This window comes from Elephas maximus, chromosome 7 (assembly GCF_024166365.1).
Source record: "Elephas maximus indicus isolate mEleMax1 chromosome 7, mEleMax1 primary haplotype, whole genome shotgun sequence".
In the NCBI taxonomy this organism is placed as follows: Eukaryota; Metazoa; Chordata; class Mammalia; order Proboscidea; family Elephantidae; genus Elephas; species Elephas maximus.
The window spans coordinates 25,732,899-25,760,754 of record NC_064825.1 but is presented as its reverse complement, the minus strand read 5'-3'; the positions used below and the strand labels follow the sequence as shown (position 1 = coordinate 25,760,754).

Below are 27,856 nucleotides of genomic sequence, written 5' to 3'. Positions count from 1 at the left end.
GTAGTATGTAACCACTGTGCCACCAGGGCTCCGCCCTCATCCTAGACCAACTCTTTTCCATGTGCTCCCGATGTTATTCCCTTTTCTGTCCCATTGCCCATTGCTACCATCATGATGACCTGTGTACTCATCTACTTAGTACTTTGTTGTTTTGGTTGTTGTTAGTGGCCATGAAGTTGGTTCTGACTCATGGCAGCCCCAGGTACAATAGGACAAAAAATGGCCAATTCTGCACCATCTTCACTATTGTTGGCATGCCAGTCCATTGTTGCCTTCCAACCTAGGGGGTCATCTTCCAGCAGTATATCAGACAATATTCTGTTGTGATCCATAGAGTTTTCATTGGCTAATTTTTAGAAGTACATCTCCAGGCCTTTCTTGTTAGTCTTAGTCTGGAAGCTCTGCTTAAACCTGTCCACCATGGGTGATCTTACTAGTACTTGAAATACTGGTGACATAGCATCCAGCATCATAGAAACATGCAAGCTACCACAGTGGGACAAACCGACGGATGGTGGACTTAGTACAGTGTAACTAAAAAAAAAAAAAAATTACCAAGAATCTACCATATGAAGATGATTTAGGCAGACAAAAAGTACAAGATACCATCCCAATACTTAGAAACTGTAAAAATACAAGGAAGCAAATGTATGGGAGCCTGTTCTCCTGCATAGTGTTTCCACTCTCTCGTAACCCTTTCCTCTTGACTTTCAAACCCCCAGTTGGGTACATTGCATGTGCCCTTTAAAACTAATACTTGGTAACTAATGATAACCTTCTCACCATTCTCATTCTCCCCACCACCAAGCATCCTAGCCCTCTGCAAAACCTCTCTGTACTCAATGTGCATGCTGGCACTGATCCATGACCCTCCGCCCACTCTCAGAGCCACCCCTGGTATAATTCCCCATCCACTGCAGTCCTCTGGCTGATCTTGGAAATCTCAGCTGAGCCACCTGACCCTCATAGTTTTCTGGCCCTCTGAGATCATGTGTCACATCAAAGGCTTGCTGCTGGAGTTAAAGGAACTCCCTTGTACCTGCCATGTCTCTAAGCTATTTCAAAGTAAGTGCTTGTGAACATAGCATGGAGGAGTTGGGAAGAGAGTGAGAGGAAGGAGGATGTCTTAGTTGTCTGGTGCTGCTATCACCAAAATACCACAAGGGGGTGGATTTAGCAAACAAATTTATTTTCTCATAATTAGGAGGCTGGAAGTCCAAATTCAGGGCACTGGCTCTAGGGGAAGGTTTTCCCTCTCTCTAGGCTCTCAGGGAAGGTCCTTGTTCCTTGCTGATCTTCCTGTGGTATGACATCTGTCTTCCCCCATCTCTGCTTCTTGCTTGCTTGTTTAATCTCTTTTATATCTCAAAAGGGATTGACTTAAAACACACCCTGCACTAATACTGTCTCATTAACATAACAAAGAAAACTCATTCCCAAATGGGATTATAACCACAGGTATAGGGGTTAGAAATTTATATAACACATATTTCTGGGGGACACAGTTCACACATAACAGAGGACAAGAGAGAAAAGGAGGCAAAGAGAGAGAGCTCCTGCGAGCTGGTGAGCATGTTGCCTCTGACAATGGCTGAAGCTTCATGTTTGTTTTCTGCAGATCATTATCACACTCAACAAGCAGTGCCTCCTCCCTCCTCAGTGACAAACTCCCCGTGGCCAATCTGCACCAGGTGACTCTGGTCCCTGAGGTTCACGTGGATTTTACAGCCCAGAAACCCTCAGGGCCTGGGGCTGTGATCAGTGGCTCCCATACCACTAGCCAGTCACCTTATGGTTGGTCCCCCTGAGATGCTCTAGAGGAGCATCTCAAGTAATAGGCCCCAAGACACCCCCTTACATACAGACCCAAATACTCCAACCTTTCAGGGCTCCCTTTACTTGGGTAAGAATGGGCAGCAGGAAGATAATCTTTGCTTCCTTTAGTGCTCTGCCCCTCAAGCTAAGACCCTATTAGACTCCTGCCTTTTCCCCAAAGATTTCTCCAACAAAAAATCTGTTTATGCAGCCTTCTGTTGCCCATATCGAGTCCCCATCTTCCTCCTCAGCCCTCTGTGGAAATTGCCCTTTGAAATCGTGCCAATAATTTTCTAATCATCAAAGGCCTTGGCTTTATCTCCATCCTTCTCTTTCCTCTCTGCAGCAGGTGGCACACACCACTGATGCCTCTCTGGCTGAAGTATTCCTCTCCCTTGGCTTCTGACCGGGACACTGTTGTTGCTATTAATTGTCATCAAGTCAGCTTCAACTCATGGTGTCCCCACGTACAACAGAACAAAATATTCCCTGGTCCTGTGCCATCTTCACCATCGTTGCTATGCTCGAGTCCATTGTTATGGCCACTGTGTATTTTGAGTGCCTTCCAACCTAGGGGACTCATCTTCCAGCATTGTATCAAATAATATTTTGTTGTGATCCATAGGGTTTTCATTGGCTAATTTTCAGAAGTAGATCACTAGGCCTTTTTTCATAGTCTGTGTTAATCTAGAAACTCTGCTGAAACCTGTCCACCAAGAGTAACCCTGCTAGTATTTGAAATAGTGGTGGCATTGTTTCCAGCATCGTAACAACACGCAAGCCACCACCATGACAAACTGGCAAATGAGTGGTGGACATGACGCTAGATAATGGATTCTCCTTATTGCTCCATCTGTATCTCCCAGTTGTCTCTTCATTCTCCTGTCATCCTCTAGTGGTGGCCGCTCTGTGGCTCCCTGCATTCCCTTCCTCATGCAGAGTTTGGGCTATCCCTGGCACAGGGTTAGGACTTTTGGAGTCTAAAAGGCTGGTCTTAAGCCTTAGCTCTGTTACTTACTGGTTGGATGACCTTGTATATACCACTTATCTGAGCTTTAGTTTTCCGAGGTATAAAATGGAGATGATAATAATGCCTACCTCATAGTGTTGCACAGAAAGTAAATGGAGTGCAGCAATGTTTTCTAAATTTTATTAATTTACAAACCTGCTTTACAATTTTTGCTGTATCTGAGTACTTTGCTGCTGTTGTTAGTTGCCTGGACTTTGTTGCTTGGACTCAAGACAACCTTATGTATAACAGAACGAAACATTGCCAGGTCCTATGCCATCTGCATGATCGTTGGAATTTTTGAGTCCATTGTTCTGGCTGTTGTGTCAATCCATCTCACTGAGAGTTTCCCTTTCTTTGTTGTTGCTGACCTTCTACTTTACCAAATATGATGTCCTTTTCTAGCGATTGGTCTTTCCTGATAACTTGTCCAAAGTAAGAGAGTCGAAGTCTTGCCATCCTCACTTCTAAGGAGCATTCTGGTTGTATTTCTTCTAAGACTGATTTTGTTTGTTCTTCTGACAGACCACAGAACATTCAATATTCTTTAGGGTCTGTCTCCCTGGAATTATATGTTCACACTGATGCTTCAGTCCTCAAAAACCATCAGTGAATTTCCACCCTGTGCCAGGTAAAGTTCAAACTTAAAAGCATAGTATTTAAAGAGCCCAGAAAGCAGAACAGAGGCGTGGGGCATTATGGTCACCGAAGTCAGACCACCCATTCTTGCGATGTGATGTTGGGCAAGGTACTTGGTGTCTCTGAGCCTCAACTTCTTCTGTGAAGGGAGGCAGTAGGGATGTTGTTAGGATTAAAAAAGATACTTTATGCCAAGTATTTTCCAAGGTGCATGGCAAGCACTCAGTAAGTGGTAGTCATAATTATTCTATTATTAGTTTTATACACACACACATCTCAGAGGATTTATAATCTGGTCCCCAGCTATTCTTTCCACTTAAACTTTATACTTTTTCATACTTAGAATTATGTTTTTACAGGCTGCTTGTCTCTGCCCCCAAGCCTTCTTACAGAAGTCTTGCTAAGCCTTTATCGACCTTTCTATTTCTCTAAGTTTATCAAAATCTTGCACATTCTTCAAGTCCCATTTCAGGTTTTATTTCCTACAAAAAGTCTCCCCAGTGTATAGTATCTGAGTACAGTCTTCCCTGACTTCCTCTGAAATTGTATTGCCTTTTTTTTATACCATTCATTCTGCATTTAACATGAGCTGCACTGCACTTTTGTTTTTCTGTTTAACCTTGTATCTATGTCATGTTTCCCTAAATAGATGAGTTTCTGGATGTGAAGACCTATTCTGAAGCATATAAAACAGTCATTGGGATCACTAGCTGCGATCCTAACCCTCATTCCACCACTTTAACTGGGTGACCTTGGGCAAGTTACTTAATCTTGATGTGCCTCAGTTTCCTCACCTGCCAAGAGGTGATAATGATAGTACCTAGTTGTTGAGTTTAAGTGAGTGAATACTTAGCTTCGCCACTTACAGATTTAATACATGTAAAGCTCTTTTTTTTAAAGCTCTTAGAATCCTGCCATATAGTGCTCAGTAAATGTTGCTAGCAGTAGTAATATTGGTGTTATCAGACCTTATACATCATCCTCCAGTGCTAGGCATATAGTATATATACTTAATAAATTCATTATTGAATGGGTGACTATTTCCCCTCCAGTACTCCTTTTCAAAGAGTCATGGTTGCACAGGGGTTAAAGTGCTTCGTTGCTAACTGAAAGGTTGGCAGTTTGAACCCACCAGCCGCTCTGGGGAGAGGAATGTGGCAATCTGTTCCCGTAAAGATTTGCAGCCTTGAAAACCCTATGGGGCAGTTTTTCTCTGTCCTATAGGGTCACTGTGAGTTGGAATTAACTCGATGGCAATGGAAAAAAATAGAATTCCTTTTCAGTTTTCCATTCTTTTCTTGCTGACATATTAGTACAAAAATTGAATGTCTCCCTTCATTTAATTCTGAAGCAAAAAGGAAGTTCTATGGGTTTAAATAGTTTTTTACTGTCTGGTATAAGGAAACATATCAGTTCATTGAGAGAAACAATATTTTTCCTGATACTGAATTTGAAATGGACTTTACTATAAGATTATTTATGGGTGGAGGGGGAAGGGTTCATTCTTCTAAAAATCTATTTAACAGATTAGAAGAAAAAATTCCATCAAATACAGGAATTGTATCAAATTCCATTGGCACTCCCGGGGCACTAGGTCAGCTGAGGAGGCGGATTAGTCAGCGAGAGCTTTGTGGCTGCCCCTGCACCAGAGCTGCACCAGGAAGCGAAAGGGTAAGACTTAGTGGTACAAACAGAAGAACAGGTGTAACCCAGAAGTCAACATCTGAAATTACCTCTTACACCCTGGGTGTATTGTTGTCTTTAGGGAGTGGTGTTGTCAGTAATTCACTGTACTTGCAATAACCAGATCATTGAGCTATGTCTGTAGACAGCATGGAAAAAACACATCTGCCCTTTCAGTGATAGTGGGTCCAAGAATAGATTAAAACTGTTTTCCTCAGGTACTATCATTATTTTTAGTATAGTTTCCCACACATGAGTGAGGCATTTTAGTTAAACACACACATACATTTTGGCATCCCTTCAGAAATTAAGAGCCTACCCAAACACACTTGATTGTTTTGAAGAGGTAAATAACCATGAAGATAATGGGGAGCTGGTACAGTGATTTATTTAGATTTTCAGATGATTCATTAACAAAGGCTATTAAAACATTAGTCATCTTGGGATCAGAAGAAAGTTTTGACATAGGTTAAAAAACTGGTCTTACGACAGAAGCAACAGTTAGCCTAATGGATTTTTTTTTCAGTGGGGATTAGCTGGCAGGGCATTATAAGGTCCTGGGATTTAATATTTTTAAACAAATAATAAGGTAAAAAGAGTTTATAATTCCAATTTTTTGGATGACTTCAAGTTGCAAAATACAAAATCAGTAGGAATAAATTTCAGGAAGACAAAAACACTCACATGAACAAATAAAAGAGTTATAGATAATAATGCAAAGAAGACAGTAAATAGAATCAGGTTGTTTATAAGCTGGCTGATGTGATTTAGGAAAGGGCTGGGTGTGGTCTCTGTAGCTAATTTTTAGTGAGGTGCTTTAGCCTATAAAGTTCTTGACACCATCAGTGTTGAAAAATACCACTCAACTTAGACTAAACATAGTTACAAGGACTGTCTTTATATTCAGCCTGAGCAAGCTTCAAATCCTCACTGTTCTTTTCTGGGGGCATAACCTTAGGAAGCTTACCTAAACTGACTGAGCCTCAGTATCTTCACCTGTAAAATGGGTTTAATAGTTAATCTAACTAAGAGATGTTTAAGGGTTAAATGAGCAAATTAATGTAAAGTGCTTAGCAGTGTTGGTTGTCTCTCCCACGGCTCAGCCATGATGGTGACAGTGGCGACACTAGTGCGAGGGCAAGGGACCACGTGCAGTCCAAGGAGTTCCGGGAATACCTGACTAGCACGCACTTTTGAGGTCCCGTGGCCAACTGGGGCCTTCCACTGGCCGCCTTCAAGGATATGAGGGCATCCCCGGAGACCAACAGCGGCCGCATGACGACAGCGCTGATTTTCTACTCACTGGCCTTCATGTGCCTCGCCTACCGCGTACAGCCTCAAAACCTGCTGCCGATGGCGTGCCACGGTGCCAATGTGGGGGCGCCGAGTATTCAGGGGGTCCGCTATCTACTCCACCACTATGGCGGCATTGGAACGACCCCCCCGCCGCCGACTCTCGCAACCCTTCAGCAGCTGCTTCAGCGGCCAGCACCAGCCAGGCATCTGCCTCCCCGGCTTCTCGATCCCCAAAATGACTTCCTTAATGACTGAGAGTGTCTGATTGCATCCTGTAAGCACTAAATTTCCCTACGGAGAAGACTAATTAAAGTTTTGGTTTTGACTACAGCAGTGCGAATATGAGTTAAACCTGCAGTTTGGCTAATAAAAGAAAGAAAAACGAAAGTGCCTGAGTAGATGTGGGATTCTTCTCCTCTTATGGCAAACACATAGAGATGTTGCATAATATATATATATATTTTTAAATATATTGAATTCATAATTAGGCAAAAAAAGCAAGAAAGAGAAATTTTCAGGTGCCAGAAAATACTTAAGAAACCAATAGCCAAAGCTATGTATGGGAAGCCAAACGGGCCCTTGGTACCAGGGCTCTAACCTAACTGGGAACAGGGGTCAAGGGCCTGTTCATGACATGGAACTGGAACTACGCTCACTGAGTAAAACTGGGAGCCGGGAAAGCCAGCACTGGTGAGCCAGACCAGAAAACTACCTGCAAGTTGTGACAGGAAGCAGTTGCCCACACCATGTCATGAATGGGAATAGTCAACTATCCTCCAGAAGTAAACCCAGAGCTAGTACCTTTCCTGTGTGAGAGTCTGAATTCACACTGTTACCTCCATGTGGAAACCCCGAACTGAGAAAATAACTCAAAAACTAACCTGGAATCGTTCAATTCTATAGGACTCTGGCAGAGGAAACCACAAAAGCAATCCTATTAGATTTTTTTTTCTTTTCAGCAAAACACCATGCACTTTTTATAAAGATAAGCTCACTAGCAAAAAAAAAAAAGGCAAAGCACTTACGTGTACTTACCTTGAGGTCAACCAGTAGAAGAAACAAAATAAACCAAGAAGCTAAATAAAATAGAGAATCTTAAATGTATTTTAAAATAAGCATGTCTAAACTACTCAAAGATAAAGGAAGGAATGTCACAAGAGAAAGAAAAAAAAAAAATAGAAATGCCAGAAACGAAAAACATTGTCAATGAAAACCACAAACAAAAACCACAAAACAAAACACCTCAATAAACAGGTTGGATAGACTAGACACAATTTTAAGGAAGATTTAGTGAATTGGAAGATAAATCGGAGGAACCCATCTAAAATACAGTATAGAGGGATGACGAGAGCTAAAATACACTATAGAGGGATGATGAGAGATAAAATACGAAAAAGAAGAAAAGACACATACAGGATAGAAAGATAGGCTTCAGTGTATTTCTAATTGAATTCTACAAGGAAAGAATACAAGGTTCTTAGAAGATCAGCATGTCTTCTTTTAAGAGATCCTTTGGTGTTTTTGACAGAGATTTCATACTAGATTAGATAAACTTTGGGAAATTTCTCAATTATTTACTTTGTGTTTTAATTTTGGTTACCAGGATCCACACTAATTTATGTACATTAGAGTATTGTACTAAGGCCATGGCCAGACAAGCCAAGCCTAGAATGCCTGGTACTCCCACAGTTCCTGATGAAGGGGCAGCCATATGTGGATCACCAGAGTCCTCTCTCCAGCACCCAGCCACAACTGATTGGACAGAGGTGGGCAGGTGGGCATTTGACTCAGGGATAAGTACTCCATAGGCTTTTCTTGATATGGCCTGATATGAAAAGATGAGTAAATCAGATCCCACCTGTTGAACGTCTGAAGTCAGAAATAAGGTAGCAGGAGAAGATAAAGGTTAAAGATACGGCAAGTGGGCTAGAGAGCCCATGATGGTTCGTGTTCAAGTTATGATGGAACAGGAACCGTAAGTAAGCAGAAGCTATGAAGCAAAGAAGAGCTATACAGAATATGCAAAAGTAAGTAGGTGAAGAAGCCAGGTGGGAGAGGGACAGAGAGAGAGGTCAAGTATGGCTAAGTCTGGTGAATGCCAATCACAGACTGTAGTTGCCAGGATTCCCTAGGGTTGCCTGGGATTCATTTCTAGTTCTAGCAGTGCCAAGTTATACCACATTCCTGGGTCTTTGTGGAGTCAGTTGGTTCTACTCTTGTGGGATTTCTATGCTTTGGTATTCTTCCAGTGAGCCCCTCATTAATATAGAAGGCAACTTGAATAAGTCTTTGTTTATTGAAAATAGCCTTAAGGAGCACAGTCTAGATTCAGTTAAGCTTTACGATTTTTCTAGGTCACCTTGACTGCATAGGGTCCCTTTCCTAAATGTCTCAAAGATCTCTGTGGAGTAAGAGTGGAGGAGGCTGAGGTAGGAGCACTGATTTTACAGTTTTTCTCCAGGAAAGCTTGCTGAGCATAGATTCTTACTATTCTGCCCCTGCTAGTGTAGAGGAAAAAGGGAGTAGGTCAGTGAGGTGCTAATAAATAGGAACAGTGCCTCTTGTGAGTCAGCCAACTAACCATTTTCTCACCCTGAGAGGTCCCTAGGTAGTGCAAATAGTTTGCACTTGGCTGCTCATTAAAAGCTTGGCGGTTCAAACCCACCCAGCAGCACTGTGGAAGAAAGGCCTGGTGCTCTGCTTTTATAAAGATTACAGCCAAGAAAACCCTATGGAGCAGTTCTCCTCTAACACATGGGGGTCGCCATGAGTCAGAGTCAAGTCCATGGGAAAGAGTTTGTTTGTTTCCTAGCACCCTGGCAACTACTCTGGCCGGTTGCCCAATGTGCTGCCACATTTTTGGGCTGTGAAGCTAGTGGCTCAGCTACTACCTGCCCTGAACAAAGGCAAAAAGGAGGCACGAGGAGCAGTCTGTGCACACACTTTTTGACCTTTTCTTTTCCGTTCTTTCTTCATTCTGGGCACTGCAACTTCAGAGGATCCAGATATCAGCTTCCCTCCCTGCAACCTTAAGGAGCTTCATTTATTCCATAATACAGAGAGCAAAGGAGATTACGGATAGCAATCTGTGTAGGGCAGTGTTGTTTTCCACTCTCTGATAGAGAAAACTGGCACGGCAGAGTCCATTTAAGATGAAAGTATGGGTTAGTAAAAAACAAACAAACAACAAAAATATGCTTTGAGGGAAAAAAAGACAGATCTCTGTTCAAACTCAGTTGCTGCCACTAATGGATAACTGACTTTGGGAAAGTTACTTTTTCTTACTGTGTCTTACTTTCTCCATCTGTAAAATAAGCTAAGAAGAGAGTTTTCTCCTTGAAATTAGGATGAAACCTCTTTTGTTCTATATTTTCATTTATAGGGAATATTTTGTTACTTAGTATTGTTTTATATAATTAAATATATATTTAAACTTGATTGCCCAGGGTGCTGTTTTTGAATATCACAGACCAGAAGATTAATAAAATCATAAGTTTATTATTTCTTACTTCAGATATGATAATTTTTGTTGTGGAAAATTTTCATAGAAATGTTCAAACAAAAAAAAAATTCAAAACCACACAATCTAAGCACCTAAAGATAATCATGGATAATATTTTCACATATACCTTCTAGTCTTTTTTCTAGGCCTATGTATTTTTTTTTATGTAAAAGTATTTTTATAATCTGATTTTAGCCTAGTAAATTATGACCAGCCTGCAATGTAATATTTCATATAACTCTATACTATTTTTAATGGTTGTGTAGTATTCCATTGTTTGATTATAGCACCATTTAACCATCCTCTATTACTGGATATTTAGGTTGTCTCCAATTATAACTAAACCTGGTGCATATCTATGATTCTTTTTAAAAAAATTTTATTGTGCTTTAGATGAAAGTTTATGGAGCAAATTAGTTTCTCATTCAAAAACTTATACACAAATTGTTTTGTGACATTGGTTGCAATCCCTGCAACGTGTCAGCAATCTCCCCCTTTTCATGCTGGTTTCTGCATTTCCGTTCGTCCAGCTTTCCTGTCCCTTCCACCTTTTTGCCTTTACTTTTGGGCAGGTGTTGCCCATTTGGTCTTGTATACTTGATTGATCTAAGGAGCACATTCCTCACATGTGTTACTGGTTGTTCTATAGGCTTGTTTAATCTTCGGCTGAAAGGTGGACTTCAGGAGTGGCTTCAGTTCTGAGTTAGAGGAGTGTCTGGGGGCCCTAGTCTGTGAGATTCCTCTATTTTTTTGTTAGACCAGTAAGTCTGATCTTTTTTGTGAATTTGAATTTTGTTCTACATTTTTCTCCTGCTGTGCCCGGGACTCTCTATTGTGACCCAGTCAGAGTGGTTGGTGGTGGTAGCTGGGCACCATCTAGTTCTTCTGGGCTCAGGCTGGTGGAGGCTGTGGTTCGTATTGTCCATTAGTCCTTCAGACTAATATTTTCCTTGTGTCTTTGGTTTTCTTCATTTTCCTTTGCTGTGGACTGGATGGGATTAGTAAATGTGTCTTAGATGGCCACTGGCAAGCTTTTAAGACCTCAGACTCTACTCACCAAAGTGGGATGTAGAACATTTTCTTTATGAACTATGTTATGCCAATTGACCTAATTGTCCCCCAAGACCATGGTCCCCATCCTTCAGCCCCAGTAATTTTGTCCCTCGAGGTATTTGGATGTGCGTAGGAAGCTTCTGTGACTGTGCCCCCATTGTGTTCTATTACATATATGAATATATTCTGTGCATACAAATATGTATGTAAAAATCTCCACAGTCTAACCTATATATGCCCTTCCTTCCCTCTTCAGCATATGTATCTGCCTACGTATCTGCTTGTGAGTTGTTTGTTTTTACTGTTGTAGGGTTGTATAAAAAAAAAAAAACCCACTGCTGTCAAGTCCATTCCGACTCATAGCGACCCTACATTATAGTATTTACTTTGGTTGCCTTTTTTTTTTTCCCCCTTTGTGTTCCTGTAAGTATCTTGCTTTGCTTTGGTCTAGTTGTGCTGACTTTCCCTGTATTGTGCATTGTCTTTCCCTTCATCAAAGTTAATGCTTGGCTACTACCTAGTTAGAGATTTTCCCTCCTCACCTCTCGCCTCCCTCATAAGCATCAAAGACTGTTTTTTTCAGTGTGTAAGCCTCTTCCTGGGTTTTTATAATAGTGGTCTCATACGATATTTGTCCTTTTGTGATTGACTTATTTCACTCAGCATAATGCCCTCCAGGTTCATCCATGTTGTGAGATTCATCATTGTTCTTTATAGTTGCATAGTACTCCATTGTGTGTATGTACCATAGTTTGTTTATCCATTCATCTGTCAGTGGGGACCTAGGTTGTTTCCACCTTTTTGCTATTGTAAATAATGCTGCAGTGAACATGAGTGTGCATATGTCTATTTGTGTGACAGCTCTAACTCCTCTAGGATATATTCCCAGGAGTAGGATTGCTGGATCATACGGTATTTCTATTTCTAGTTTTTTAAGGAAGCGCTGTTATTATTTTCCATAGTGATTGTACCATTTTACATTCCCGCCAGCAGTGTATGAGAGCTCCAGTCTCCCCACAGCCTCATCAGCATTTATTGTTTTCTGAAATTTTTATCAGTGCCATTCTTGCAGGGGTGAGATGGTATCTCATCATGGTTTTCATTTGCACCTCTTTAATGGCTAATAGTTGCGAGCATTTTTTCATATATTTTTAGCCGCCTGGACGTCCTCTTTGGTGAAGTGCCTGTTCGTGTCCTTTGCCCATTTAGTGATTCGGTTGCTTGTCTTTTTATTGTTGATTTTAGAAATTAAACCTTTATCAGATATATCATTGCCGAAGATTTTTTCCCAGTCTGTAGGTTCTCTTTTTACTCTTTTGGAAAGTCTTTTGATGAGCATGGCTATTTAATTTTTAGGAGGTCTTCGTTATCTAGTTTATCTTCTGGAGTTGTGCATTTTTAGTTACGCTTAATATTCTATTTACGCCATAAATTAGGGCCTAGGTTTATTCTTGAGCTCTTCCCTTTTGTTTTTTCAGATTGGCAAAGTGAAAGTATATATTATACTGCTGAATTAAAAAAAGAAAAAAAAGGAGAACCAAAGGAAGGAATGTGTGTGTGTGCATATATATATATATATATGTATATATATATATACATGTGTGTATCTACATATAAAAAAAATTCTTTTTAATATATGTATATATATAAAATAATTGGTATATAACATATCTAGATTGACCAAGAATGAAAAGGAATTGTTAATAACAGCAAATGTCATGGGGAGGTTCAGTTCAAACAGCAGGCTTAAAGTTGAATTTTAGCTTGGCCTAAGTGTGTAATAACTTACACCAGACTGTCTACTTTCCCCTATTTGATTTAGATGCTCTGATTGAAGTTGATTGTTTCTCATGTATCTCACAGTGTGCAAACATTCGTTAAGAATGTAGGTATTAAATTGCAGCAAAAATCGGTGGCTGTTATCTGAATTGCAGTTCTGATTTCTTGTTGAAACCTGCTTCCCTTTGTTTTCACTTTTGCATCTAATTTGAGTCCCATGGGAAAATATTCCAGAAAAGAACTATGAAATTCATAAAACCACAGCAGATTAAAAATGAGTATCAGGATAGTGTATTTGTGTGTGCGTGTTTGGAGTAGGGGAGTACTGCTGAACAGGGATGGGGTATACACAGGGAGTAAAACAGAAACAGCCTATTTGAAATAAGTGTTCAAACAGCAGAATTGTGGAATATTTAGAATGAAGTGTACATGTGCCAGTGAACCCAGCCTTCATGAGAAATGAGTGTGCAATAGAGACTTCTCTAGAATCTCATGATTCAAGTACATCCTCTCTGCTGTGAACAAGGTCACATCTCAACACTTGTTCTCTTCTTTCAGATCGATGACCCCAACAGCAACCTTGAGGAGGTGATTGATGAAGCTGATGCCATCACCTCGGTGAACAATCTGGGAAGTAAGCAAGCCTTGAATACAGATTACCTAGATTCTGATTATCAAAGAGGACAGCTGTATCCATTCCCCCTCAGCAGTGATTTCCCGATGGCCACATTCACTCTCACAAATGCAGCTCCGATGACCCCGTCCTTCAGGGAACGGTGGTACATGAATCTCAACAGCCTAATGGACCAGGCCTTGGTCCCTCAGTGTGGCAATGGGGAAAACCTATATATCATCACAGGTGCAGTGCCCTCAGACCACAAAGTTAAAGACAAAGTGACGGTCCCTAAGTTTGTTTGGCTGGCAGCCTGCTGTGCTGTTCCTGGAGGCTGGGCTATGGGCTTTGTCAAGCACATCCAGGACGGTGATGTCATAGAAGATGTGATGGTGAAAGATCTTGAGAAACTGCTTCCATCTAACCCTCAGCTGTTCCAGAACAACTGTGGTGAAACTGAGCAAGACACAGAGAAAATGAAGAAAATCCTGGAAATGGTTAACCAAGTCCAGGATGAAGAGCGAACGGTGCAATCTAAAGTGATCCCTGTTCCTCTCTCCAGCACAAAGAACAAGAGGTCTGCTGTTTTGTCTCCAGAGGCACCTGAGGAAAGTAGTAGTAGCCTTTTGGGAAAACTGATGGGCATCATTGCTACCCCATTCATCAAGCTTTTCCAATTAATTTGTTACGTTATGGTGGGAGTCCTGAAGTACACTGTCTGTTTCCTGTGGTACCTTACCAAACAGGCGATAAACGGCATAGAAAGTTGCCTTTACCACCTGGGCTCAGCCACCGTCTCATACTTCATGGCCATTGGGGAAGAGTTGGTGAGCATTCCCTGGAAGGTGCTCAAGGTCACGGCCAAGATCATCAGGGCCATTCTCCGGATCCTTTGTTGTCTGCTGAAGGCTGTTTGCCGTGTTCTGGGCATCCCTGTCCGGGTGATTGTGGATGTGGCCACTTTCCCTGTGTATACTGTGGGTGCTATTCCGATTGTGTGCAAGGACATTGCTGTGGGCCTTGGTGGCACTGTGTCTCTGCTATTTGACACTGCATTTGGCACTATGGTTGGTCTGTGTCAAGTTATTTTTGGTATCTGCAAACGGATCGGCTACAGGATTGCTTTTGACAATTCTGGGGAGCTATAGAACTCAAAAAACTAATAGTGCTCAGCCACAGTGAATTTGATTTTTTTTTTTTTCATAGAGAAATCTGGAATGTTTTATCTTTACAGTGGGCTTCTGTCGAGTCAATGATTATAGTTGACCGCTGGTGGGGTATCTGTCTGTTTTAGCAAAGGAAGATGGTACAGTTTAGACTTGATCCAAGAGAGACGTTCAGGGTGGGGTTATGTGTAGGTAATCTGCTGTGTACCTCCGGTGATATGTGCAGACTTTCAAGCCATTAATAATTTCAGTTATTCACTGATATAGATGAGCTCTGAGATACTCTGGTGTTCATTTATGATGATTAAAAATTATAGGGGTGTAGACAACTTTGGAAACCCTGGTGGCATAGTGGTTAAGTGCTACGGCTGCTAACCAAAGGGTTGGCAGTTCAAATCCACCAGGCGCTCCTTGGAAACTGTATGGGGCAGTTCTAATCTGTCCTATAGGGTCGTTATGAGTTGGAATCGACTCGATGCCACTGGGTTTGGTTTGGTTTTGTTAGACAACTTTAAAATTATAGGGAAGAAGACAACTTTAAACCAAAGGGTTTTTGAGAAAAGAGGAAGGGAATCTTGTTCCCCTCATTACTCCCTGAGGCTCTAGACAAAACTGAATAAATATCCCTGGCCAATTTGTTAGCAATTTCTGCTTTTTCTCCTCAACCCAACTGAACTTGGTGAAATGCAGACAATGCCTCTCTACTGAGATAACTTTCTAGGCTGGGATTAGAAAGCCTGCTGTATCTGTTAGCTTTCTGTGGTTTCCAAGTTAAACCTTGCTGCATTTTTCTTTTCAATAACGTTAAGCATTTTTGTTACTCTGTACTTTGCCAGATGTGGCATGACTAAGTGAGAATATAAGAGCAAAGATTTTCTTGCCCCTTGAACAGTGTAATACAGTCCTCTCAGGTGTAAGGAAGAGAACTCAAGGGTGGGAGCCCTTGGACATTTTCAGCCAATCTTGGATTCACTGGGTATATATTAAAGCTGTAGTTGAGAAGGTTGAGTTCAAAGACCTGCATGCTAAGCTAATATGTATATTCATATTCTGCAACATACTAGATCAACCTTTCTTAATGCATCGGGCAAGTACCCAGGATGGTGAACCACTCAAACTTTTAGGCTTAAATGATTGTTTTGGTCTAAATGTATAGAAAAGAGCTGCACACACACACACAAACTTAAAACAAAAAACTGCTCTAATAATTTTGAAAAAAAAAACTGTATATAAAAATACTTGATTAAGAATTATTACCTCTTAGAAGATTATTTTTATAGTGTGTTTGAGGTTGGAAAAGATAGCTCTCCCATTAAGACAAGTTCAGTTTGAGAGCTTATCTTAAATTTTTGGATCAAGCACTTGTCATTTTAAACCTTGCACTGAAAATGGTAACAGGAGAAAGCAGAGCCTCCCAAACTTTGCTCTACCTTCCACAGCTGGGATGGAATCACCTAGATTTTTCTGAACGTTCTAAAGAGTGGCTGTGAGGCAAGAAAGGGCCAAGTGTAAAATACCGGCTTGAGGGTGCAGGCCACCAGTCATCAGAAAGGTAGATGCAAAAATTAGATGTTGAGAAAGACAGAACATTCAAGGAGAGAACAATGGGTCAGCCATTTGCATTGGGTTGGTCAATGAGAACTGTTAGTACAGTGGGAATTAATGTTGCAGAAAGATAGTTGAATTAGACCCAAAGTAGAGCAGCAGCCAATGAGCTGCCATCCTGATGGATGTGTGATGCAAGTTTGGGGAGTATGAACACTAGATCAGTACATGATAGGGAGATAGGCACTAGATTTATCTAATAATTTTAAGCAGTATTTTATAAACACTCATGTTTGTGAACATAAAAGTCTGTCGGTGGGCCTGCCTTCATTTCAGGCATGTGAAGGTAAATGAAAGGGTGAGGTTTTACCTTGGTAATGATGATGGATGAAAGAAAGGAAATCTCAGATGTGACCCCAGAGACAGTCTGGTTAAACCTTCATCTGATAAGGAATCTGGGGCACAAGGAGGCAACCGGCTTGCCCTCAGTTTCATGACTAGCTGATGGCAGATCAGGAGCCAAGTCTTTTGCACATATCCTGTCACACCTGGGATGTCAGATACATGGCATGCATGCTGCTATTCACCTGCCTCCCTGACCATAGCAAAATTCTCAAATTCATCAAAAAGACCCAGGCCCTGACTAATCAATTAAATTTGGCATGTGTCATGAAGACATTAGATTCCCATGCACAATATCATACTGTTGCATCCCGTGGGATCCATTATTCCCTCATAGTACGTATTTGCGTTCTGAAAGGCCCAAAGGAGGCACCCACAGCAGCCTGAGTCCCCAGGGACCATGCAAGGGACAGTGCACCCAAACCATTCCTTTGTGGGGCTGCTTGGAAATGTCCTCTTTTAGAGTTTTTTAGTGTCTATTTATTTTTACATGACCATTTTTGGAATCTGGGAACGGACAGTAAAGCAAAAAATACCCTTACGGCTAGGTGGCTGAGGCTCCTCTGGACTGCTAGTGTTGGCTGTGCCTCTGAAACAGGCTGTATTGGGCCTGGAGCCCAGCAGGTGGCTGAACTGCTGACCTCGTCCCAGTGAGCTACACTGGGCTTTGAGGCAGGAGTTCAGGTTTATCAACCCCATTTTTTTTTCTGGCTTGAGGAGTTTGCTATGGCTGTGTTACATCCTCAGGCCCTTGGGGAGGACAGCCACCTCTTCATGCTTATGAAACTGACGTTCTTGTCTGTGGTTCAGCCATACCTTTGGACACTCCTCTTTTCACTGGGGCCTTTTGAATGGTGTTTTCTCACTCAGCATAAGCACTTCCCCCTAAATGCAGACTAGGGATTTGAGAGAAGGAACCAAAGTGAAGTACTCTTCATTTGTTCAATCATCCATTCATCTATCAAACGTGTGCTGAACACCAGGGTGGCAGAGATGAACAGCGCATGGATCCCATCTTTGAGGAGTTCAAAATCTAGTGGGAAGAAGCGATGGCACAATAGATTCCTGTAACATATCCTGGTATGTGCTGCAGTAAGGGTACCAGAAGCATGTTCTCTGGAGTACAGGAGAAAAAGCAACAAAACCAGGGAATCAGAGAAGGCTTTACAGAGAATGTGACAAAAGTCAACTGGATATTTTGAAGCTATGTGCAATGCCGTGGACCTTGCAGATGATCAATAAAGTAATTATTGACAACTTGTTAGCATTTCCGTAAAATATCTAAAAGGGGAGAATCCTAACACATGAAGTGAGGTTTGGGGATTATCTCCATTACCTAGTGCTGCTGTAACAGAAATACCGCAAGTGGGTGGCTTTGACAAACAAATTTATTTTCTCACAGTTAGGAGGCTGGAAGTCCGAATTCAAGGCACCGGCTCTAGGGGAAGGCTTTCTCTCTCTGTGGGCTCTGGGGGAACGTCTTTGTCCTTCAGCTTCTTTTTCTTGGCTCCTTGGTGATCTTCACATGATTTGGCATCTTTCTTCCCCCCTCTCTACTTCCTCTTCTGTTTTCCTAATTTGCTTTTATAACTCAAAAGAGATTGATTTAAGTGACACCCTACACTAATACTGCCTCATTAACATAACAAAGAAAGCCCAGTCCCAGATGGGGACAGGTTTGAAAACCAAAAACCAAACCCCTTGCCATCCAGTTAATTCCAACTCATAGCGACCCTATAGGACAGAATAGAACTGCCCCATAGGGTTTCCAAGGAGCCGCTGGTGGATTCCAACTGCTGACCTTTTGACATGTTTTGGGGGGACACAATTCAAACCATAACAGGGATTATCTGTGATTTTTAAATTTTTTTTCCGTTTTCTTCTTGATCCATATTAATTCAAACAGTAACATATTAGCTTCCAGTCACATTTGGCTTTTGTTCATTGTTTAAAATTTTGAGTCATACATGAAGAAAACAAAGAGGGTATAACAGTGAACAGCCTTAGAACTACTTTGTTGTTTTTCTGAAAAGCCTTTTTTTTTTTTCTCAGCTGTTTGGAACGTACACTGTTTGTGATTGTCTTTTACATATAAGCACCAAAGGCTTATTGCTTCCTGATTCTGAATCATACTGAAAATTATATAAGTATACTTACTTGTTTACTCATTAGGAAACTCTCACAGCCTGAGAAATATAGCAAGCTATCTCTGAGGAGGGACAGGTCCTGTCTGTGGCCTTTAGTGTAGGGTGCCCTCTCTGGAGTGGAGGTGGCAGTCATTCTTGGCTGCCTTCCCAGTGTGGGAAGGGCCTGGTGTGTGATTCTCTGTCTTGTTCAGCATTTGGCGTGCCACACAATACATGTTTTTCAAAATGTTATACAATAAGCAATATAGTGTGAACTGCTTGATTTTCACAAATGGGATCTCAGGCTTCTTATTGCCTCTCTCTGGAAGTATTTTCCTTGATCATGAATTGAGTTCTAACAATTATACTCCAAATCAATTATTCTTAAGCTTCAATTTCAACAAAGAAAGTGCTCTTATATATACCACTTGTTACTGTGTTGAGTGTATCTCAGGAGTCCACAGTGAAATGCTCTCAGAAGTTGGACACAAGATTACTCCTGGAGGGCAGTGTTGCCTAATGGTTAAGAGCTCAGGCTCTGGAGTCAAAATGACTTAGGTTCGAATCCTGCTGTCACAACTTACTGTGTGTGGTCTTGGAAAATTTACTTACCATCCAAAGCCTCAGCTTTCTCATCTGTAAAATGGGGCTGATTAATAACCTCAGAGGGTTGTTATGAGAGTAAAGTGAGCTAGTGAATGCAAAGCACTCATCACTGTGCCTGATACATTGTGAGTGCTCAGTAAACATTAATTGTTGTTGCTAAGAAAATCCACACATCATGGATGAGATTGGTTGGGAGTCATCTTAGAGGTCAGTATGTCTCTAGATCAAAGCTGGAAGGACCAGAATCATAAGTCTAGATCATGATTGAGAAATGAAGGAAGCCTGAGCCTCATCAGCAGTGACAACGTGTCTGAAGAAACAAGTGAAGCTGGATCTGGAGTTCAGAAAATAGGTGATCAGAGAATAGGAACTCAACATGTTTCCAACATTATTCAGCAAGGGAGAGCTGAGCATTTCTGGTCACTGGAGTAGAGAGGAATTTTCCCTCCAGGTCTCTACTTTGCTGAGCCCATGGTCACAAAACCTTCCTTCTATAATAGATTCAGCTTCCCCAAAACCCTACTACTTGGAAGAGAGTAAATTAGAGAAGGGGCATGTGCATTTTAGCTGCTGGAAAGAATGATGATCTCCACTATTCAAAACAAAACACAAACCTGTTGCTGTCGAATCGATTCCGACTCATAGCAACCCTATAGGATTGAGTAGAACTACCCTATAGGGTTTTCAAGGAGCTGCTGGTGGATTTGAACTGCTGATCTTTTGGTTAGCAGCCAAGCTCTTACCCACTTCACCACCACTATAAATAGTTACTCTTCTTTATTCTCCAGCCTCTTGTGAGTTAAAGAATTAAAAATTTGTTCCCAAAAGACTAATTGGCACTGGGGTATAGATAAAGTAGACTTTCTGGACCCCCACAGTTGAACCCTAGATCCTGTGCTACAATAATCACCCACCTTCTCCCCCCCAACACACACACATGAGGTACAGTCCCCAAGAGGCCCTGTCTGTCTTCTTCAATGCCATCTTTGGGTTGTCCCATCCCATCTGCAATACCTATTACCAGTGTTAATGCTGATAATACTGTTGGAACTTGGGCGCTTGAGTATGACATAAAACTGTGTGGTATCTCTAAAGATTGTATAATAATTTTTTTTTTAATTAGAGATTATTTTTATAAAAAAAGAGTCCATGTAATAATTTGCTCATCAGATACCGGAAGATTAAATTTGGCCATTTGTTCAGAAATGATAAGGGCTCTACTTATTCCATGTGTTCTGACTTGGCCCACTTAATGGAAAAACATTTAAAAAGAGTCATGCTGGCAGATGCTCAGAGCTCGTGGACTTAGGTCCTGAGCCACCCTTTTCCATTGGCAGACTCTTCTCTCTCCTCCTGGGCTCCTTACTGGAAATTCTCTCAATACTCTTTGCTTCTTGCTTCAATGTGATGGAAGTGCTGGGTGCCTTCTGTGTTGCTATGCCTTGGCCTTTCAGGACTGACCTTGCCTCTTTCATCTTGATATACTTACACCCCAGAAAGGTCACTTTTCCAACCCAGGTCCTCTTCTCTATGGGCTACTGCTCAAGGAGACCCAGCTGCATGGGCCCTTGTCTCATGCATACCCTCCCTAGACACAACTAAAAGTTTCCTCCTGGACAAGAGGTAGGCGTTTGTGAGGACAAGAAGGGGGCTTGGCTGATGCAACCACCCAGAGTTAAACTTACATGAATTCTAAAGTATAGGAAAATATAATTCATGCTTAATGAGAGGGATTTTAAGAATAAATACAATAATTTGGTGGTGGTAGTGGTGGAGGAATGGCAATGCCTGAAGTTGTTATGAACCTGGTCTCATCATGATTCTCATATATGCCTAAAAGTCCTTTGTAAATACAAATGTATTTTGGACATTTCTTGCCCATCTGAAAAAGTTTATAGGCTTCCTTTTCATCTGAAAATGGCAGACTAAACATAGAGTAACCTTATAGTTTGCAGAAGTACTTTCCCCTACGGGGATCTGAAACCTTGCACAAAGTAGGGTAATGCCCAGCACATCCACAGCCATTTAGGCCTTGATAGGAGAGGCCTAGGACTCCTTTCCTCTTTTCTTGGGAGTGCTCTGTTCTTTTATTGTGTAGAAAAAAGGCACACTCACTAAGATGGACCAATATTTAGTAAAAAATAGATTTTTTTTTTTAAACAGGTGAAAGTACTATACATGATCAATACTCCTTCAATTTGGGATATCACTATACAGAACCATCCTGCAGGGTCAATGTTATGGGAAAAGCTATGTTCTTACAAAAGATTCCAGAATTTCTGGCTTCTTTGTTAGGAAAAAGGGAGCCAAGATCAAATTCACTATGAATTCTCCAGTAAAGGGCTTCTATAAAGTGCCGTGGTATAGGATTTGTTTGTTTGTTGGTTTTTTTTTGTTGTTGTTGTTGTTTTGATTTTGGTTAGTTTGTTTTTAAGCCTGCACTTTGGAATGAATCTGTAGACCTGGGTTCAAGTCTTACTTCTGTTGTCATGCTTTGAGAAAATCTACAAAGCTTTGTAAACTTTAATTCCTCGCCTATAAAATGTGGCTAAATAAAATTATTAACCACATATGGCTGATGTAAGGATCAAAGGAGACAATGTGCTTTGTAGACTATAAACCATCATAGAAATATAAAGATTTATTGTTATTGGAAGCTCCACAGTTGATCCTATTTTTTTTTTACAAACTGGTGTGTGGTTCATTTTTAAATGGTGAGCAGATTCCAAATGAAAATTATTTCTCCAGAAAGAGTGAATGGCTTAGCCAAAGATTGGGTTTGACAGTAAATTTGGAACATTATGTGTTGATAAGGCAAGGCTCTGCACTCAGAATTCTGCGTTTTACCTCTCCTCAGGCCCAACATTCTTGAGGCTTAATTAATGCCCTCTCTAGTAGACTACTCAATACATACCTCATGACTATTTGCTTTCCTCTTATATGAATCAGCTGAGTCCCTGAACGATTAGGCACTGAAAAGAAGACAACATATGAATCATACAACAATAAGCAGCTGGACAAGAAACAGGTGCAGAGAGCGAAAAGCCACAGGTGAACCTCAGAACTGGCAGGAGCCACCCAGACCTCCCCTGGCAGCCTGCAAGCTGAAGGCAGCCCAGGCCTGCCACCACACCAACCGTGTACCTATGAACACTAGACAGCAGCTTCCAGGATTCTAAGGATTGTATCAAGTGTCTGTTTCTCCCAGGTTATTTGCTGATCAGGCTTATCCAGCCATACCCTGCTCATTGCATCTAGATGTAAACTTCCAGGCAAGTGGAAGCCCCAGAGTGAGGCGCTGGTAGGCTAGTGTAAAGTGGAGGGTGCTCTCCTGGGACACAGGGGATCTGCCTTTACCTCCCATGAGTTATTGCACCTTCACTCAATGTCATCACAGGCATATCTGCAAAAACAGGAGAGATGGACTAGACATACTCTATGGTCTGGCCAAATCGCAGATAATAAGAAATTTTGACTTTTTGACAAGTACTGTCATATCATTGGGTTACAGAGATTCTGAATTTCACCTTTCCTGTCTGAGAGTTACCAAAAGTCAGAGGAATCCCCGTGCTCCTGGGACATATTTGGATGGACAGTGATGGATTAGTCCTGGAACATCATCATCATCATGATGTCCATTATTAATAGTATTAGTATTTCTTCTTTCCAGATTTGTAGAACCAATTAGCGGGGTTATACTTAGGAGCAGGTGGTAGCTAACCTGAGCGCATTTAAGAAATGTTGGTAAAGTTCCTGCTTCCAAATAACTCCCCCAGCATCCCACAGTGTTGCCAGAAATTCTACCACTTGGCATTCTTCCTTTAAGTTGTCACTGTTATCTATGAAAATGCAAACAGACCGAAGAGTGTTAACACATTGTGTCAATACTAGCAACTGAAAATAAATGATGTAAGTGCTGGGAACAACTCCTACACAGAAGTATCTGTTTTGATAGGTAAGAGGTATGACGAGAAACACAGTACTGAGAATGAGCAGACACCTGTCTGAGACCAGCATCCCATGGGGCTGGGGGCTAAGTGAGGTGCCTTGTTAGGTTTTAGAAATAAACAAATTGCTCTCTAAATGTCATATATAAGATCAGGCCATAATGGATGATGTAGAGCTATGTTCCTGAAAGAATAACAAGGCTGTTGGGTCTATTGCACTTATAACCAGTGGTGTGCTGGTAAATGCTTAAGAGCTTTCTGAAAAAAATAAATAAAAATAGAAAATCCCTGGTTCATAGTGTTTGCCAATTTCTGTGGTATAAATACTCTCACTATGGCCCATTTAAGCTGCCAATGTGACATCATTGACCACAGAGTTAAGAAGAGATGTGTGCAATCTACTTTCCGGAGCTGGTGTAAGTTGGTGCAAGTCAGCTCTCCTTCATCACTGCTTCATAACCCAGTTGAGTATATTAAGATAGATGTAGAGAGAAAGAATGTTTCTAGAGGAAAAGGAGTTGATTAGCCATGGGAGGGCACAGAAAGCAGAATCACTGAGACAGACACTGACTGTGCCCATATGGGTACCATCCTGGAGAGGAAGGCTAGGCAATTTGAAGTTTGAATATTTCCAAATCCAAAGGCCACATCACCTGACCAATGCCATTAAACCTTGACTTATCTAAGCACCTCTTGTTTGACCCCATTCCCAACAAACAACCTTCTGATCAGGACCTGGCTATCTATAGTAGTTTGCCTCTATGGAGAGAATGCATTGAGCATAGAATTTCAAAGCCCCTCGACAATGCTTTCTCATGTAATTTTCACAACAATCCTGGGAGGTAGTGTTTTGCTTTCTATTGCTGCATAACTAACCACCCCCTAACTTAAAGGCTTAAAACAACACTTTATTATTATCTGTCATGGTTCTGTGGATTAACTGGGCTCAGCTGGGCCATTCTCATGTGGTTGCAAGTCAGATGTTGGCTGCTGCTGCAGTCACCTGAAGGCTCACAGAGGCTGGAGTTCAAGATGGCTCACTCATTTAGCCAGCAGTTGATACTAGCTGTCAGCTGGGGCTGTTGAACCACACATGGTCTCTCCAAGTGGCTTGGGCTTCTCACAGTACGGTGACTGGGTTCCATGAGGGAGCATCCCAAGAGACCCAGGTGAAATGACCTAGCCTCATGTGACCAAGGCGAAAACTTGTAAGTCCCAGAACATATTTCTGTCACATTTTAATGGTCAAGCAAGTCACTGAGGCCAGCCCAGATACAAGGAGAGGGAAGCTAGACTCCACCTCTTGACGGAGGGATGGCCAGGACATTTCAGAAGAGCACAAGGGATGGGAGATATTTCTGTAGTCATTTATGGAAAATACAATCTGCCACAAATAAGTTCTATTAATACGCTATTCTACAGGTGAGAAAATTTCATAAGGATTAGCTAGGTAATAGACTATACGGTTAAGTTACTTGTTCAAAGTCAACCAAAGTCAATCAGACTCCCTTAATCATTATACTTCACTTGTCCCTGGGTGGTGCAAATGGTAATCAGGCTTGGCTGCTGTCTTAGTCATCAAGTGCTGCTATAAAAGAAATATCACAAGTGGATGGCTTTAACAAAGAGAAATTTATTTTCTCACAGTTTAGAAGGCTAGAAGTCCAAATTCAGGGTGCCAGCTCTAGGGGAAGTTTTTTCTCTCTGTCAGTTCTGGGGGAAGGTACTTGTCATCAATCTTCTCCTGGTCTAGGAGCTTCTCAGTGTAAGAACTCTGGGTCCAAAGGACGTGCTCTGCTCCTGGTGCTGCTTTCTTGTGGTATGAGGTCTCCTGTTTCTCTGTTCACTTCTTTTTTATACCTGAAAAGAGATTGGCTCAAGATTCAGTCTAATCTTGTAGATTGAGCCCTGCCTCATTAACATAACTGCCTCTAATCCTGCCTCATTAACATCATACCAAAAAAAAAAAAACTCGTTGCCATCGAGTCGATTCCGACTCATAGTCAATTCCGACTAATAGCGACTCTATAGGACAGAGTAGAACTGCCCCATATGGTTTCCAAAGAGCGCCTGGTGGATTGGAACTGCCGACCTTTTAGTTAGCAGCCGTAGCTCTTAACCACTATGCTACCAGAGTTTCCCATTAACATCATAGAGGTAAGATATACAACACATGGGAAAATCACATCAGATGACAGAATGGTGAACAATCACACAATACTGGGAATCATGGCCTAGCTAAATTGACACACATTTCTGGGGGACACAATTCAATCCATAACAGCTGCTAACTGAGAAGTTAAAGGTTCAAGTCTACCCAGAAGCACCTTCAAAGAAAGACCTGGCAAACTACTTCTGAAAAATCAGCCATTGAAAACCCTACGGAACACAGTTCTGCTAGATTTGATGGCAACTTTTTTTTTTTTTAATTTCACTTAGGACAGTGTTCTGAAGCTTTAATAATGAAAGAGTCACCCCTTTCAAAGAGGCACTATTATTTAAAAAAAAAATGAAAACATAAATTCTGGTAGTACTTGGGACCACATGTGTGAGAAATTCTGTTGAAGGGAACTAACATTTGTTGAGCTGCTTCAGCGGTCCAGGCACTTATACACTATTATGTATGTGCATTTAATTCTAACAATAATCTTTTTCCTCCAGATGAAAAAAAAAAATTAGAGGGATTAAATAATTTATCCAAATCCACACAGGTACTATGTGATAGAGCCAGGATTTCAACAAGGTCTGTCTTACTCCACAGTCCATGTGCTTTTCACGTGGCTCCACACTGCAGATTGAGTTTCCTGGGAATCATGTGCTGAGGGAGATTAGCATGAAGGGAATTCATGAGAGAGTCCTAATACCTGTGTGATGACAGGAAGGATGCAGGATCAGTCAAGGAGAAGGGGGCTGTGACATAGTCATAACAAAAACCTCAGCAGGCCCCATGGGGAGCTCTGGAGCTGGGGTGTTGTCCTGGCAAGTGGTCTGGGCCTTTAATACCCCATCCCACTCATAGCAAGCCACACAGTAAATGGTTGCTGAGTAAATAAATGCCTCAAGCAGTCAATCAAGTTTGAACTCTTAAGGAGGCAGTGTTACACAGAGGAAGGACCGCTGATGTATATGAGAAGCCAGCCCTAGCCCTGGACAAGGAAACTCCTTCCTGCAGGAGACTAGAATAGCCACCACCCTAACTCTAAGACAATCCTGAACAGGTCTGTAGTCCACACTGAGCTGCAAAGCTCTAAGATGAACAGAGCAAGTTGCTCTGTGTAACCTTCCCAAGGAGCCCTCGGGCCAGGCTGGTACATTTTTAATGTTGTCAAGTTTAGAAATGACCCCAAATTGAATCAACTTACAGTATTGAATTTATTTGCTCTAGGATTCCAAATTGTAACTAAAACACCCAATGAGAAGTTACCAAAAGTAAATAATTCAGGAGCTATTCACTCAAAGAGACACATGGTGGGAGGCCGTCAGCCAATAAGACATTAAGAGCCAATTATACCAATGAGAGTCATCTTCAAAGGGTAGAGTGCGAAGTGGGTGAAAAGATAACAAAGGAACTGCACAGTTCCCAGGACCCATCTCTCACGTCTGCACCTGATCCAGCTTCACCTTCTCCTCTGTGGAGACGGGAAAAAGGAAAAGCAGGGAGAATGAGAAATCAACAGGGAAGAGGAAAAGAGGGAAAAACTTAGGCGAAATAGGACTTATTTATTGAATATATGTTCTCTCACTTATTCCTTATTTCAGTCCTATGAATCACTATGATGGTAAGTTTTTCAGATGAGAAAATTGAGGTTTAAAAGGGCTAGTTGAAATCCTATGGGTGTTGAAAGAAATAGGAAAGAGAAGCAAAAAGGGGTGAAGGGGAGTGGGAAGAAAGGAGACTAGAGTTGGACACCTTTATAAGAAATGACAATTTTACAAATGTTACCAAAAACTTGCAAGCTGCCAGAATGCTATGCTGCCTTCCTCTGTACCTAGACTGTGAGAAACCAGAAGGAAATGAGTCCCCGGACCCTCAGTCCGTATTCTACCTTCCCATCCTCCTGAATACATCCAGACCCTGCTTGAAGTGCCCAAAGACCTCTGATGGACTGTCTTCCCAGAGGATTTTAGACACTTGTTCACAGAAATCACTCTTATCTTCATTACCAGAATAATTATTTACCAATGAAATAAAACAAACACTGAGAACTTCCTGTGCATCAGGGACTTTCAAATATGTTATTTCATTTTCTCTCCTCACAACAGCCCTGGCAAGAAGTATTATTCCTATTTTTATGGAAGATGAACCTGAGGCTCAGAGAGGTTAAGTAACTTGTCCAGGATCACACAGCTAGTATCAGAACCAGGATTGTAAGCCAGGTCAGAGCCTCACATTTTTCCTTTTATCCTTCTCCTTGAAGGTTACTTCCATGATCTCCACATACGATGCCCTGGCCTTGCCTTTGGTTGACCCAAACATTCTGGGTCCAGCAGGAATTACAAATTCTGCATGGATCTCTAAGTTATCCAGTACTGAGAATTTTATTTTTATTTACGTATTTTTAATTTATTATTATGGGGGGAGGTGAATATTGGTAGGCATATAGCCTTCAGGCCTCTCTCAAATTAAACTTCCAACCTACACCGAGTCAGTTGGCAAAAACAAGTGGTCCATAGC

General features: G+C 41.5%; 1 protein-coding gene and 1 pseudogene across 1 annotated transcript in view; both read left to right on the top strand.

Moving 5' to 3' along the window:
* ENDOD1 (endonuclease domain containing 1) overlaps positions 1–27,442 on the top strand; it is a 48,635-nt gene extending 21,193 nt beyond the window's left edge. The window contains exon 2 of the mRNA XM_049889743.1: positions 13,335–27,442. Coding sequence (XP_049745700.1) covers positions 13,335–14,537 — 1,203 coding nt within the window. The 3' untranslated portion in view covers positions 14,538–27,442. The remainder of the gene's footprint in view (positions 1–13,334) is intronic.
* LOC126078830 (uncharacterized) lies at positions 990–7,906 on the top strand (annotated as a pseudogene).
* Positions 27,443–27,856: the final 414 nt, after the last annotated feature.